The sequence below is a fragment of the Onychostoma macrolepis genome, chromosome 06 (genome assembly GCF_012432095.1).
Source record: "Onychostoma macrolepis isolate SWU-2019 chromosome 06, ASM1243209v1, whole genome shotgun sequence".
Classification (NCBI taxonomy): Eukaryota; Metazoa; Chordata; class Actinopteri; order Cypriniformes; family Cyprinidae; genus Onychostoma; species Onychostoma macrolepis.
The window spans coordinates 4,231,192-4,244,913 of record NC_081160.1 but is presented as its reverse complement, the minus strand read 5'-3'; the positions used below and the strand labels follow the sequence as shown (position 1 = coordinate 4,244,913).

Here is a 13,722-nt window from a genome sequence, read left to right as displayed (position 1 = left end):
AAGTTATTTCAGAGGTAAAAAGTTAAAACGTGATAAAAGATTTATCTTTTTGATAAAAGATTATGAAAACAAACATTTTTTCTTTAAAATAACATGCACTGACGAATCATACACAAGAAGACCAGGAGTATTTATTAAGAAAGTAAATGATTTACTTTTTCAGTAAATGGTTTTGATTTAACTTTGACTCTGCAGCACTATTTTAAACAGAGCAGCTCTCCAAACAACAGCGGTTTATTGTACAGATTAGCAGCCCAAGAATGCCCTATTCAGTGTGCTCGAGGAAACGTCTGGATTAGTACGTGCTCGTACAAAGAGATTAACAAATGAGGCCGAGTTGTCCCCTTACTGAAGCATGACTAGCATTTGACAGGTGTGATGTTTACATGCAATGCATTTTTTGCATGCGAGAAATGTTACCCGTTAGACAATTGGGTGAAAGTGTAAGACGCAACATGTGTCATCAAAGAGAAATATTTCAGTTATTTCTGAAACGCTTCAGCTGTGGGATCGGCATTGGTTGCATATCTCACCCGTGAATGCGATGCCTCCAGTTGTGATAGGGATCATACAGACTCTCACAGAAGGCCAAAGCGTGACGGACAAACTCCTCGGCTTGTGTCTGATCAGCCAACTCCTTCTCTTTCGTCTTACTCTTCAGCTAAACAGAGAGGGGGGAAAAGTGTTGATTTACCTTAATATTGAGGAAAAGAGGGGAAAAAAGAGGAAACAGAAAGGACAATAAAGAGGAGAGAAAATGGAAGAGAAAGAAATAAGAGGAAGAGGAAAGGGAAGGGAAGGAAGAGAAAGAGGAAAACAGGAAACGGAACAGGAAGAAGGAACGAAAAGAAATGATAGAAGAAGAGGAAACAATAATAATAATAATTCAATGGAAAAAGAAAAGAGGAATACAGAGAAAGGGAAGGAAATGGAAGGAAAATAAATAAATAGGAAGAGGAAAAGAAAGCAGAGAAGAAAATGAAAAAGAGGAGAAGAAATGGAAGAGGAAATGCTTTCAGATTTCATCTTTATTTTCCAGTCAAAAGGAAGGAAAATGGAAAGGAAGAGGAAAGGGATGTGAAAAAGGAAATGTAAAAGAAGAATAAAGGACAGCAAAATAAAGAGGAAGTGGAAAAGGAGAACAGGGAGAAGGAGAAGGAAAAGGAAAGGAACAGGAAGGCCAGGAAAACAATAAAAGAGGAGTGGAAATGGAAGTCCAAATGCTTTCATTATTTTCCTCTCTATTTTCCGGTCATTTCCTCTTCTTTAATATTTTATTTTCCACATCCCTTTCCTCTAGTCTTCCTCAAGAAAGAAAAGAGAAACATGAAACGAGAAAAGTGAAGAGGAATACAGAAAAAGGAAGAGTAAGTGGAATGGAAAGAAAAAAGAAAAAGAAAAGGAAAAGAAAAAGTAAAGAAAAGGTCAAAAAGGAACGGACTAGAAATAATAGGAAAAGAAAGAGACTGGGAAAGAAAAAGACTCAGAAAGTGAGAAATAAACAGATAAACAAAAAAACTTGATTTTGAAGCGAGTTTCAGACCTGTTGGATGTAAAGTGTTGTCATGGTGATGATGTGGTTTATGTAGGAACAGGCGCCGATCTCTTCCACATTTGACAGGTTCCTGTCAGACACATCACACAGCTGTCAGTGTGGAGAAACTGTGTTTGTGTGTGTGTGTGTGTGTGTGTGTGTGTGTGTCTGCCGTATGACAAGACCATTAGTTCTAGCTGTCAGAGAGATTCCCCTGCCAGCCCTATGATCATAAATCACACACTGACTGCTGCTGAAGCAGGACATCCAGCTGACGCTACAGAGTCTGTGTGTGGACAAATTACAACATCTCACTGAGTGGACCTGCATGTGAATATATGTTCACTGAACAACACAAAACTGCCCCAGGAGCTACACTAATGTTCAAAAGTTTGGGGTCGGTTAGATGTTTTAAATATTTTGAAAAAAGTATCTTATGCTCACCAAGGCTGCATTTATTTGATTAAAAATAATGACATTGTGAAATATTATTTAAAATTGATTTAAAATAACAATTTACTATTGTAACATTTTAAAATGAATTGTATTCCTGTGATCAAAGCTGAATTTCCAGCATCATTACAGTCTTCAGTGTCACACGATCCTTCAGAAATCACTCTAATATGCTCATTTGCTGCTCAGGAAACATTTCATAATGATAATCAGAAATGTTGAAAACAGTTGTGCTGCTTCATATTTTTGTGGAAAACCATGATTTTTCTATTCTTTGAATAGAAAGTTCGACAGAACAGCATTTATTTAAATATATCTTTTGTAACATTATTTAGAAAAGTCTTTACTGTCACTTTTGATCGATTTAATGCATCCTTGTATAAAACTATGCTGAATAAAACGATTCATTTCTAAAATATTTTCATTACTGACCCCAAAGTTTTGAATGGTAGTGTATGTCTAAAAAAAATGTCTCTTTTACATCTAAAAACTGTAACCATCTAAAATGAACATATTTAAGGGTTTGACTAGAGTCATGTTAAACAACCTTAAACAAAGCAGTCTATGGGATGTCCTCATTAAGGGATGTGTGTGTGTGTGTACATTTGAGTATCAGCTGCCATTCGAGCAATAGCACTGTCGGACCCTTAAAAGTCTCGATGTGTCGCTGAAAGTGGAAACCACGCATGAACCCTCGGCAGCAGGTGCTCTGAGAACTCATGAAACATTCAGCAGGATCACAGGTGTCCAGTTTCTGTTTTTACTGAGATTCAGTGCACTTCATATTTTCATAAGAGACTCGATATCCAAACAGTTCAAATGACTCTTTTACTTGAGTAGGTTTGTGCATTTAGCTCGAATACTGATCTGTTTCTGCAATCTGTTTTTTCTTAACCATAAAGCACTTCTCTTCCATCAGGCCCTCTGAGTCTGACCTGCAGATGACGATGAGAAACTTGAGGAGCAGGAGGGCCAACGTCTGCTGCTCGGGCTCCAGTCCCTCAGACGCTTTCTGCACACACTGCAGCAGCTGCAGACGCAACACCTGCAGGATGTTATCAGGTAACAGCGTCATGACGGGCGGCGTCTCCTCCAACCTGCAGCACACATGCAAAATCATCAGAAATTTGAATTCGATTCAGTTCACAAGCTTGCGATTCGGATCACAAACTTGCAAATTCTATTAAATTCCGATCTCAATTGGTTATAATAACATTATAATAACAACTTTTAAAAGATATAAATACATTTCTACTCTAGACTGTTGTTTAAGATATAAACATTTAAATGGTGGCTGTCACAAAAACTTGTTTTCATGATGGATTTGTTCAAACATGCATAAAATATGGAAGAAATCCATCATGAAAACAAGTTTGCACAAAATGCTGCTTTTCTAGCCAAGTTTTGTTCATGCATTAACTGAAAACAACAAAGACTAAAAGATCAATTGTAGGAATTCATCAGTTCATCAAAATGAGAATGGATTAAACAATCCTTTTCAACACAGCCCTATTATAAACGCAAAACCATTATAAAATGGTCCATATATATTGATTATGACACTTAAATGGAGCTTTTGTGATTCTTGAATCCCCTGGGGACCAATTGCATTGAACATGAAGACCAACATATGTGGTTTGAAGGCATAACTGATGACAGAACTGTCATTTTTGGGTGAATTACTCCTTTACAGCACCTCTGGTATTTGTTATTATGCAGTCCTGACTATGAAGGCAAATACTCTGCACTACAAGAGTGTGTTTTTCCAGCATCTAAAAGAGTGAGAGTACTGTACAGTAATGAAGCGGATCTGTGGGAGAAGAACAGCACAGCTGTGAAGGAGAGAGACGAATAAACCCATTACAATCCCATCTCTCTCTCCGTCTGTCGGTTCCTGGCTCTCCTCTGGCTCCGCATTACGTAATCTCATCTGACAGCCTAAGCACTTCATGATCACATGACCACAGCTGGGAAAGCGAGAGTGATTTTCTCATGCTACATACCCTGCACTACCGCCGCATAAATCCTTCAACACTCTCCCTCTTTCTGTTCATCAGCCTCTGCAACTCTTATTTCCCACTTTTATCTAGTTCTAGCCTCTTCAATTTTCCATGCACACACACACACACACACACACATATTCACACAGAGACTGGACTGGCTGGATTTTCTCTGTATTGCCACTCACTTGCATCAGAATGTGACCTTGATGGCAGGGCATCCGTTAAATACAGCTCATTATCCACAGACATGCATGTACACAAACAGACACATAACCAAAACAATCATGTGATGTGTCTTTAATATTAAACCATTAAATTTAACTTTATTAAGTTTAACAGAGGTTAAAAAAGGCGTACTTCCTGTCTAGTCTCAGTCTCATATTACACACCAACAAACTACTCAAAGACAGTCTTAAGGGTTATTGTCATTAAATAAAACTAAAACAATTTAAAAAAGTGTTACTTAACTTTGTTACTTAAACTTTAAGGAAACACTTTTCATTTTCATTTAGTGTAACTTCAAGTACTAACATTACAAAAGCAAAACAATACAAAAAAAACTACTAAAAACAGCAAAAGCACAACAAAATTATTCAAACTTAGCTAAAATTAAAGTCAAAACAGAAAATATTAAAATAAAATCTAATTCAAAATATTAACAAACACTATCCACCATTTTTCCTGTAAGAGCCGGCACAGCCATTTGTAAATTTAACATGTCTGGCTTCCAATGTCACCCGCTTCCAGCAATTGTTAGCTGTACACAAAAACTAGTTTTTCTGCTTGATATTGCAGACTGGTGTTTCTTACCATATTATTTTAATGTATTGTCTTAATTATAAACACACTGGTTTGTAGCTGTTTTACTGTTTACAGTACTTTGTTATTCTTGTCGTTATTTCCCTACAGCAGGGAATGAACCAGAAGTCTCACACGTTCACAGAAAACAGCTTACTTCGGCGATGAAAAATAAGGTGGATAATAATACATCAATAATACTAAAATAACACTGGACATATAGTACACAAAAATGGTCAAATATCACAAATCTGATTGGCTGGCTTTTATACCAGTAAGTCTCTTAGGCAAGTCACTTTAGTCTGCAGCCTTGCATGTGATTGTGCCTTTAAGCTCAAATTCTCCAAAAAAGTAATTCTTCAGGGTAGTCGGGCTAATTCATATGTGCATTCTTAAGTAAATAAAAAAAAGAATTAGTCTCTTTTAACTGCAAGATGGGACTTTTATTTCTACAGCTGTGATGTTCTATGATGTTGCCTCTACCAAAATGGTGATTGGCTCTTTTAAACGGATGCGGGACTACAGCCGCCATATTGAGCATTAGGGTTACACCCATTCATATATGTACTAGAAGGCCGACCTTCCACTTCTACACAGTTCTACACAGGAAGTGATTCAGGATACAAAACTACATATTTAGGCCTCAAATTTAGGCCCAAGCCCGGCCCCGGCCCGAGACGCTCAGGCCCTAGCCCGGCCCGTGTCCGACAGCTTAACAGAAGTACCGGCCCAAGTCTTTTTTTCCCCCTTCTCCCAAAACAGCTTATACTACTGTTTCAGCTATTAAAATAGCCTAGTTCAGTTTTGTATGTAATGGCAAATTGATCATATTTCGTTTAGTTTTTTTATTAAAGTTAATTTCGAAAAATGTTTGTGGAGCATTTTTTGTTCGTTAAGTTTTTGTTTTTTTAAAGTAACGACCAAGCGGCCAGCGGCATACAGTAAGCTGATCATAGTCTATGTTTCATCAATTTAGCCTTCTCAAATCATCACGACTTGCGTACAATAAAATCTATAGATATAAAACAGTTCAAGCATATAACAATGTTTAAACGTTAAACCTAGATAAATGTGCGCTGTATCCAATAGTTTGTGTGGAGAGTGCAAGTTAAAGCGCGCTTTGCAGGACATGGAGATGTCAGCGCAATCACTTGCATTTTTTTCCAGTGGATATGCCGTCATTTTTGCTCATAAAGGTAAGAGTAATACATCATTTGGAACAGTAAAGGGTCTACTTTTATTTGTGTGCACTCACAATATCAAGAAAACATTGTGCTTTTATAAAATAAAGAAAACAACCGTCTCATCTTGAACAGGAGCGATTCACAAAAGAAATTCAGCGAATACATGCCTCACAGACATGATAAATATATCTATAGAAAGCTTTAAATTACTACTTAACTAAATAAAACAAATCGAAAACAAAAACTCTTTCATTATAATCATAATCCATAAAGATGCATTTCTCTCTAAAGGCACGTCTAATGAGGAGACAGCGAGTTCGGATCGGCAACTTCATCCGAAACGGACTCAGAAAACACTAGTTTAAATAATTCAAATATCTCCTCACTATTTCCCCCGGACACATTCATGGTAATTATTTTGCTGGTGCTTTGCGGCAAGCTTTAGCCTAATGTGTGTCTTTGAACGCAGAACTCTTCAGCTGTGCTGAAGAATATAAAATATAAATATAAAAATAAGGAGAAGCCTAAAACAGCGTCTGAACTATGACGTGAAAATTGGCCCGAAGCCCGGCCCTAGAGGCATAAAGAAGTCAGGTCCCGTCGGGCCCAGGCTGAAATGCAGGGCTCTACTAAGCCCCAAAGTGGACCAGACCTGATACTAACAGTCAAAAGGCTATGCATGAAAAGATGTGACAAGGAACTGTGAACTTAATCTCATTCTTTTAAGCAATTATTCACTTGATAATGGAGGTTTAAGTGCATCTCGGATGGTTAGATTGATGGATGAACGTACTGGACTACAATAAAGTCTACCTGTTTGGTGGTTTCTCGAAATCCACATCCAGACATCTCTCGTAGGAACCGATGAAGATCTCCAACCAGAGTTTCAGGTAGTCCGGGTCCTTCTATGGGTTTCAGACAACAGGAAAACAACAAAGAAAAAGGACATGTGTTAATCACAGAGAGAATTAATCATGGAAATGCAGTCTACTGCTAGGTGTGCCTTTATGCATTTGGCAGATGCTTTTATACAAAGTGACTTGAGTTGCATTCAGGTATACTGTATTATCAGTTCATGCATACCCTGGGTATCGAAACCATGACCTTGTCATTGTGCTACAGGAATGTTTTCAATTAGAGTTATCTTTCTAAGGTGTGTCTAAATATTTTACGTTAGCGGGTGGATATTATCAGGTGCAACACGAGACACCTGACGACTAACAAACCGGCCTGACTACATTCCTACAGGAATCGCCAACCTGATACACATTCCAGCATTCCAGAAAACAGACGAGCTTGACCTAGAACAACGCTCCTTAGAAATATCCACACACAAACCCTTTCACCCAGATTACCACGTGCAGAATTAAATCTCGATCAATAGCAATCTGATGAGCTGGCAGCGCGAGTTCATGAAACATGTGACGCTGTAATTGACGTGGCTGGAGTGTATCACGACTCAATGCGGCCGTTTGTGTGGTCAATGTTTAAGCTGTGCTACACTCAGACATCCAGAACAGGAAATCATGCTCAAAAATTCCTCTCGGTGAGATCATCAGAACAGAGCTATGCACGTCCACAGCAAAAAACAACTGACCACTAGGAGATATGGACAACACAACACCAAAAGGAGTGTTTTCCAAACACAAAAAACAAGTAGAATGTGTTTATGTGTGTGTGTGTGTGTGTGTGTGTGTGTGTGTGGAAAAGAAAAGCCCCATTCATTTGGGATCCAGTGGCAAGACACATGTCTATTGAGGTCTAGATCTGGCCAAAGGTGGCACACCCTGTTTATTTAGAGCTCACGCCACAGAACGGCACTGCCTTGCTCCTGATGCCCTTTCCAGCTGGAAGGGTGTGGGGCGAGTCGGTCACATCCACCTACTCATGCATGTCAAGTTCCCAATTAAATGATTAAGCATTTCTTCTTCTAAAACTGGTAAACATTAACTATAAGTAGCCTTTTTTATATTGCACACCCTGGGGGAAACCATTTTGTTGTAACCTGCACACCTGAATGACTCCTGCATAATAATTTAGTAACTTGATTTGTTTGTTCATGTCAAATTGGCGTGGCTTTTGTGTAGGATTTAAGTATCTGATAAATGACTACTTAGTACTAACAGCCCTATTCTGAGGGTTTATTTCAGAAATGGTTATGTATAGACAGAAAACTGGCAGAGATTGGCTAATGCGAAGCATCGCTAATGCCGGGCGTATGACCTACAGCTCACTCTAATCACATGGGCAAGACATCCTGTCCATTTGACACACCATAATAATTTGTCTTCAAGTATGCAGCATATTCTCTCTCCTGTGATCATTTCCAAATCTGTTATCCTCTCTTTCAAGAAACAGGCTACTGCTGGTTAAATGTAATGTAAGCTTGGGATGTTGTCAGTCTCCACAGAGAATAACGCTGCCCCTCCCCTTGATTTGTTAAAACAAATGAAACATGCATTTACAAGCCAAGTCGACAAGTATTTAAACTCGTCTGACTGTCTGCTGTCCACACAGACAGAGCCTTCTAAGGCAGTGTTGTGTTAGCATGCTTGCTAAGCTAACAACATGATACTTTAATAGTCCTAAAACTCAAATGTTTTTGAACTTCTGGTTCCATCGTCCCAAAATAAATGGGTTTTTTGAACGAGTTTCAACATAACTGTCTGAAAAATGGTCTGTGGTTAAAACAAGCTCAAAATAATGTTTTGTTCTATGACATAAAATACATCATTAACACCCATTCATGTTCTTTAAGCTTTATGTCTTGAAAAAGATTGGTTGTTTTCAGGTTGCTAACAAATGGCTAAATGGGACTACAGAGGCTGTCAGGGATATTAAACGGCATCACACTAAACGGGTACAGTAAACTCACTTTGTGAGTAACACATTCTTGCAAACTATTTTAACTCAAACTTTCAAGGTGTAGATTTTTTATAAAAATTGAAAGCATTGTTGGAAGCTTAATGGCGGTGACATTGAAGTCACAATGACCGTGGTGTAGTTAATTTACAGGCTTTTTAGCTTTTTACTTCCAGCGATTGTACAGTTCTGCTCAAAAGTTTACTCCTTGCAGATTATGCAAAATGTTCATAATTTTAACAAAATAAGAGGGATCAGGAAAATTGCATATCATTTTTTATTACTACTGTCCTGAATAAGCTATTTCACATAACAGATGTTTACATTTACTCCACAAGACAAAAATAATAACTGAATTCATAAAATGTATGTTCAAAAGTTTACATACCCTTGAATCTTAATACTGTGTGTCGTTACCTGGATGATCCATGACAATTTTTATATTTTGTGATAGTTGTTCATGAGTCCTGAGCCGTTAAACTGCCAACTTTTTGACAGAAAAATCCTCCAGATTTATGATCCTTCTTATTTTGCTAAAATTATTGACATTTTGCAAGAGGTATGTAAAAAATCAGTTCTTCAGTTGTGTTCATAAGAGTTTATCTTGATGAAAAAAAAACATGTAAGAATCATAAACTTTTGTTGGTTATAGACCTTACTCTACAACAATTCAAAAGCTAAAGGAAAAATACTACTGGCTCTTAGTTGAGGGAACCAAAAATACAAGCTGTTTTTATACTCTAAAAGATGAGAAATTATTTTCTGTAGCAATCAGCATGCAGTACACAAACACTGGCTTAAAAACAAGAGGAAATATTCTTTTAAATCCTATCTGACTTAATGTCACATGAACAGACGGTCTCTGCGTTTATTCTCTCTCGTCTAATATCCAAGTTGTGCATTTCAGTAGTCAAATAATCCTTCACAACAGGAACTCGTGTTCCTGCGAGGATCGGACAGGGACTGTTACCATGGTGAGGAAAGCGGGTATTTGTGAGTAAGATGGCACAGGCCTGCACAGCACTTTCCAGTCGCTCGCTCTCTCTCACTTTAACACATTTTCCTCTTTCACACCCCACCATCTCAGTTTTCTTACTTCTCTCTCACACTAAATTTTGCACCCTGCTGTCCTCATCTCCTCTTGCTCTCTCATGTGTGTATGTAAGTCCTGCAGTGCCCTCTGAATCTGCAAACCAGATGAGATGGCGAAAGAGAAAGGACAACAAGGCAAAAGAAAGCAGCCACGGTCTACAGATGTGCAGGCATTTTCGATTAATTAACATCTGTTTTATGAGCAACCACACAGGTGTGCAGAAGATGTTAGGAGGACAACAACTGTGGAAATCTGTCCTGGGCCCTGTGACGAAGGGGTCCTGAAAGGCCAAAACTGTTACTATATAGTATTAAGCATCATTAAAGCCCCTAAAAAACGTTGCTGTTACAATAAAAACTAATATTTGGGAATGCATTAACAAGTTTCTGATATATCTGCACGCCTGCCATTTTGCCACTAACGACTGGAGTAAAGATGCTGAAAATTCAACTTTGCATCACAGGAATAAATTACATTTTACAAAACGTTACAATAGAAATCAGTTCTTTTAAGCTGTAATAATATTTCACAATAGTTTTGTTTTTACAGTATTTACTGTATACTGGTAAGCATAATACACTCATTAAAATCATTAATCATTAAAATCATGCCGACCCCAAACTTATGAACGGTAGTCTACATATTTTAAATTGACTTTAATGTGGGACAATTTAGCTAAAACGTAGCTTTGGTTAAAGACTTAAGTCATTTGAAATTATAATTTAATAATTCATTTTTGTTCAATGCATATTGAAATTATGACCATAAACATAAAGAGTTGATTAGAGAATAATTATATATTATAGAATAATAATAATTATAACTATAAATTAACCAAATGATCCAAAAAACACTTTAAAATAATTGTTTATACAAATTCAAAATCATATATATTCGTTACTAATTCATTTACATTTACATCTATATTCTTACTATATAAGTGTCTTACCACACTTTATTACACCTTTCGAATAACTAATGAAAAATGTGGCAGAATTAAATTATTCAACTATTTTGACGATGTCTTTCATACTTTTCTGGACCTTGACAGTGTTAATTACTTGGCAGTCAACGGGACAGTCACAAGCCTCCCGGCTTTCATCCAAAATATCTTAAATTGTGTTCTGAAGACGAACAAAGCTGTTACGGGTTTGGAACGACATGGGAGTAAGTGATTAATGACAAAATTTTCATTTTGGGGTGGAGTATCCCTTTAAAAACAAGCTTTAACAACAAAGCGATGAACACTGTTGTGGTGCAATGCAGCACAGCTAAACCTAATTGTTCTAGTTTTAATAGCGTGCTGTACTTTCTTTACCAGAATGTACAGTACTAGATCCAGCCAATTTCATTTCCACAGTGCACCTGTCAGTATATGACAGAATATGAAGAGAAAGTGGATTACACTCACAAACAGAGGATTTCCTCTTTGTCTCTCTTTAAACAGGACTAATGGATGAGTACTGTACGTGTGTGTGTACACGTATAAATAGCACACAGCCCTGTAAAAGCCGTTTATAGCTATCACTGAAGGACAAGCCCTGATAATCACTGGTCTTAACCGGGTCAAAGGTCACCGCACAAGTAGCTCCGTCCCATTCACAAGACAACTGCTGCTGACACATATGTGTGTACAGTGACTCTGTGCAGTCTATCATTATCTCAGAGGGGGCGCGCACGCACGTGTGTGTGTGTGTGTGTGTGTGTGTGTGTGCGTGCGTGTTTGAGACCACGACTGTAACCAGGAAACACAAAGTGCAGCATCTATTAAACTGCTCGAGTAAACAGACCTTATAAAAGGAAAGCACTTTCATCATGAATGCCTCATTCAATCCGTCCGGTTCTTCCTTCAGTCATTTTCAACTCATCTGCCTTTTAGACATTTGTCCATCTGCCATTTTTGTCATTCAGAAAGACAGCAAAGACGTCACACTTGGTGGGTGTTTCCATCTCAAAAATACATGAAATACACCACAAAGATCATCTAACCCAATCTGTTTTTATGGGGTTGTAATGTCATTTGATTATTTACAGGAGCTAGCTGCCAGTCTCATTACTGTCTGAACAGTGTTTTTCTCTCACGAGTCACAACCCAAAAGAAAATGACCAGATACTGTTTGAATTACCTGCTGGTTTCTGAAAAACAGGATTTAATGCATTTACATGGAGGAACCAATGCAAACAGAAACCACTGCTAAATGCAGTAAGTCTTTGACACTTTTGCCACATAAGGTACTTGTTAATAGTATGCCAAGTCAAATATTACTATAACTGTTGCTCATACTAAGTATTTTTTTGATGCATAATCAACTTAACTACCCTTTAACTTCTAACATTGCTGCCATTTTGGTTCTTCTTACAATACCGTTCAAAAATTGGGGGTCAGTAAGTTATACATTTAATTTTTTAAGGAAATTAATACTTTTTTTTTAAGCAAGCATGCACTGAACTGATCGAAAGTAACAGTAAAGACATTTTTAATGCTACAAAAGATTTCTATTTCAAATAAATGCTGTTCTTCTGAACTTTGTTCATCAAATAATTGTGTGATTTTAAGCAGCACAACTGCTTTCAACACTGATAATATAAAGAAATGCTTCTTGACCATGACATTTTCAAATTAACAGCTATTTTAAATTGTAATAATATTTCAAAAATATTACTCTTTTTACTGTATTTGTTGTCAAATAAATGCAGACTTGGTGCGCATAAGACACTTCTTTAAAAAAGCGCACATTAAATTGGAGCTTTCTGAAACTTTAGAGTTAGAAACAGCTTTTATTAGTCAGAAACGTAATTAAACTAATTCTACCATAACATGAGCACACCATTAAATTAGAAGGAGGGGCCTGAGTCATAAATAGAAACCAGTAAAAAGATGACCCTAGAAACCATTAGAGCACACTTGCAAAGCCTGTTTCCTAATGCATTAAAAAAAACATCTTAGCATCCACATAGCCAAACAAATTTTACACTTACTTTTTAAAAGAACTGAAATGAACTATATCAATACTGCTGCCATTCATGGTGCATGAGATGACAGAATGTCCCTGTAAATTCATTTCCATCAGGGTTTTTTGTTTTGTGACCTTGAGATATAATATGTGCCTGAACAGAGCTCGTCTTATTCATCATGATCTAACGGAAGCAAGCGGCATAAGGTATGACTGAATGGACAATAGCTAATTCAATAGATACTGCTGAGCAGGAAACTGAAGTGTACAGAGGTCAAAGTTTTGCTGTGGCAATTTAATACAGGTGGTTAAACAGGAAAACATTGCTCAGAATCAAATATGAGCTCTCAGTACAAGGCTAGAAGGTTCCCAGAACAACATTTCTCCAGCAATTGTTTGTTTTCTCCAGCACTGGGATAGATTATTGATTTCCTCCGCGGCTATGTGTTTGGCGAACAGGTAAACAGAACATATAGAGGCTGATATCATTGTGTCGAAACACAAAGCCCAAGTCTGCCACCATGCATAAATGTAAATCTGACAGACATAACCGTTATGATGATTAGGCTACATTAGCGTGCTGAAGAGGAAATGTCACCTCACGCTGGAGATCAAAAACTGGTTAATGTATGAGCGCAGAAACCATAAACTAAAGCAAAGGTCATTCTTGCAGCAAACAAAACCAAACTAGACTTGCGACTATCAGCTCATGACGGAAATTATGTCAAGGACGAGTTGGCAACATTTCACTGTGAGACAATCAAGACTTGATTAATAATAACTGAAATAAAACTGTATATCACACCATTTTGTGATGCTCTTTTATCAGTTAAAACCTGAT

General features: G+C 37.4%; 1 protein-coding gene across 2 annotated transcripts in view; it reads right to left on the bottom strand.

Moving 5' to 3' along the window:
- Positions 1-13,722, bottom strand: part of nbeal1 (neurobeachin-like 1) — a 61,763-nt gene that overhangs the window by 44,622 nt on the left and 3,419 nt on the right. For both annotated transcript variants that reach the window (XM_058778393.1, XM_058778394.1), the window contains exons 3-6: positions 6,786-6,877; positions 2,923-3,084; positions 1,544-1,625; positions 534-661 (exon numbers count right to left, since the gene is read on the bottom strand). In XM_058778393.1, the coding sequence (XP_058634376.1) occupies positions 534-661; positions 1,544-1,625; positions 2,923-3,084; positions 6,786-6,877 (464 nt within the window). The remainder of the gene's footprint in view (positions 1-533; positions 662-1,543; positions 1,626-2,922; positions 3,085-6,785; positions 6,878-13,722) is intronic.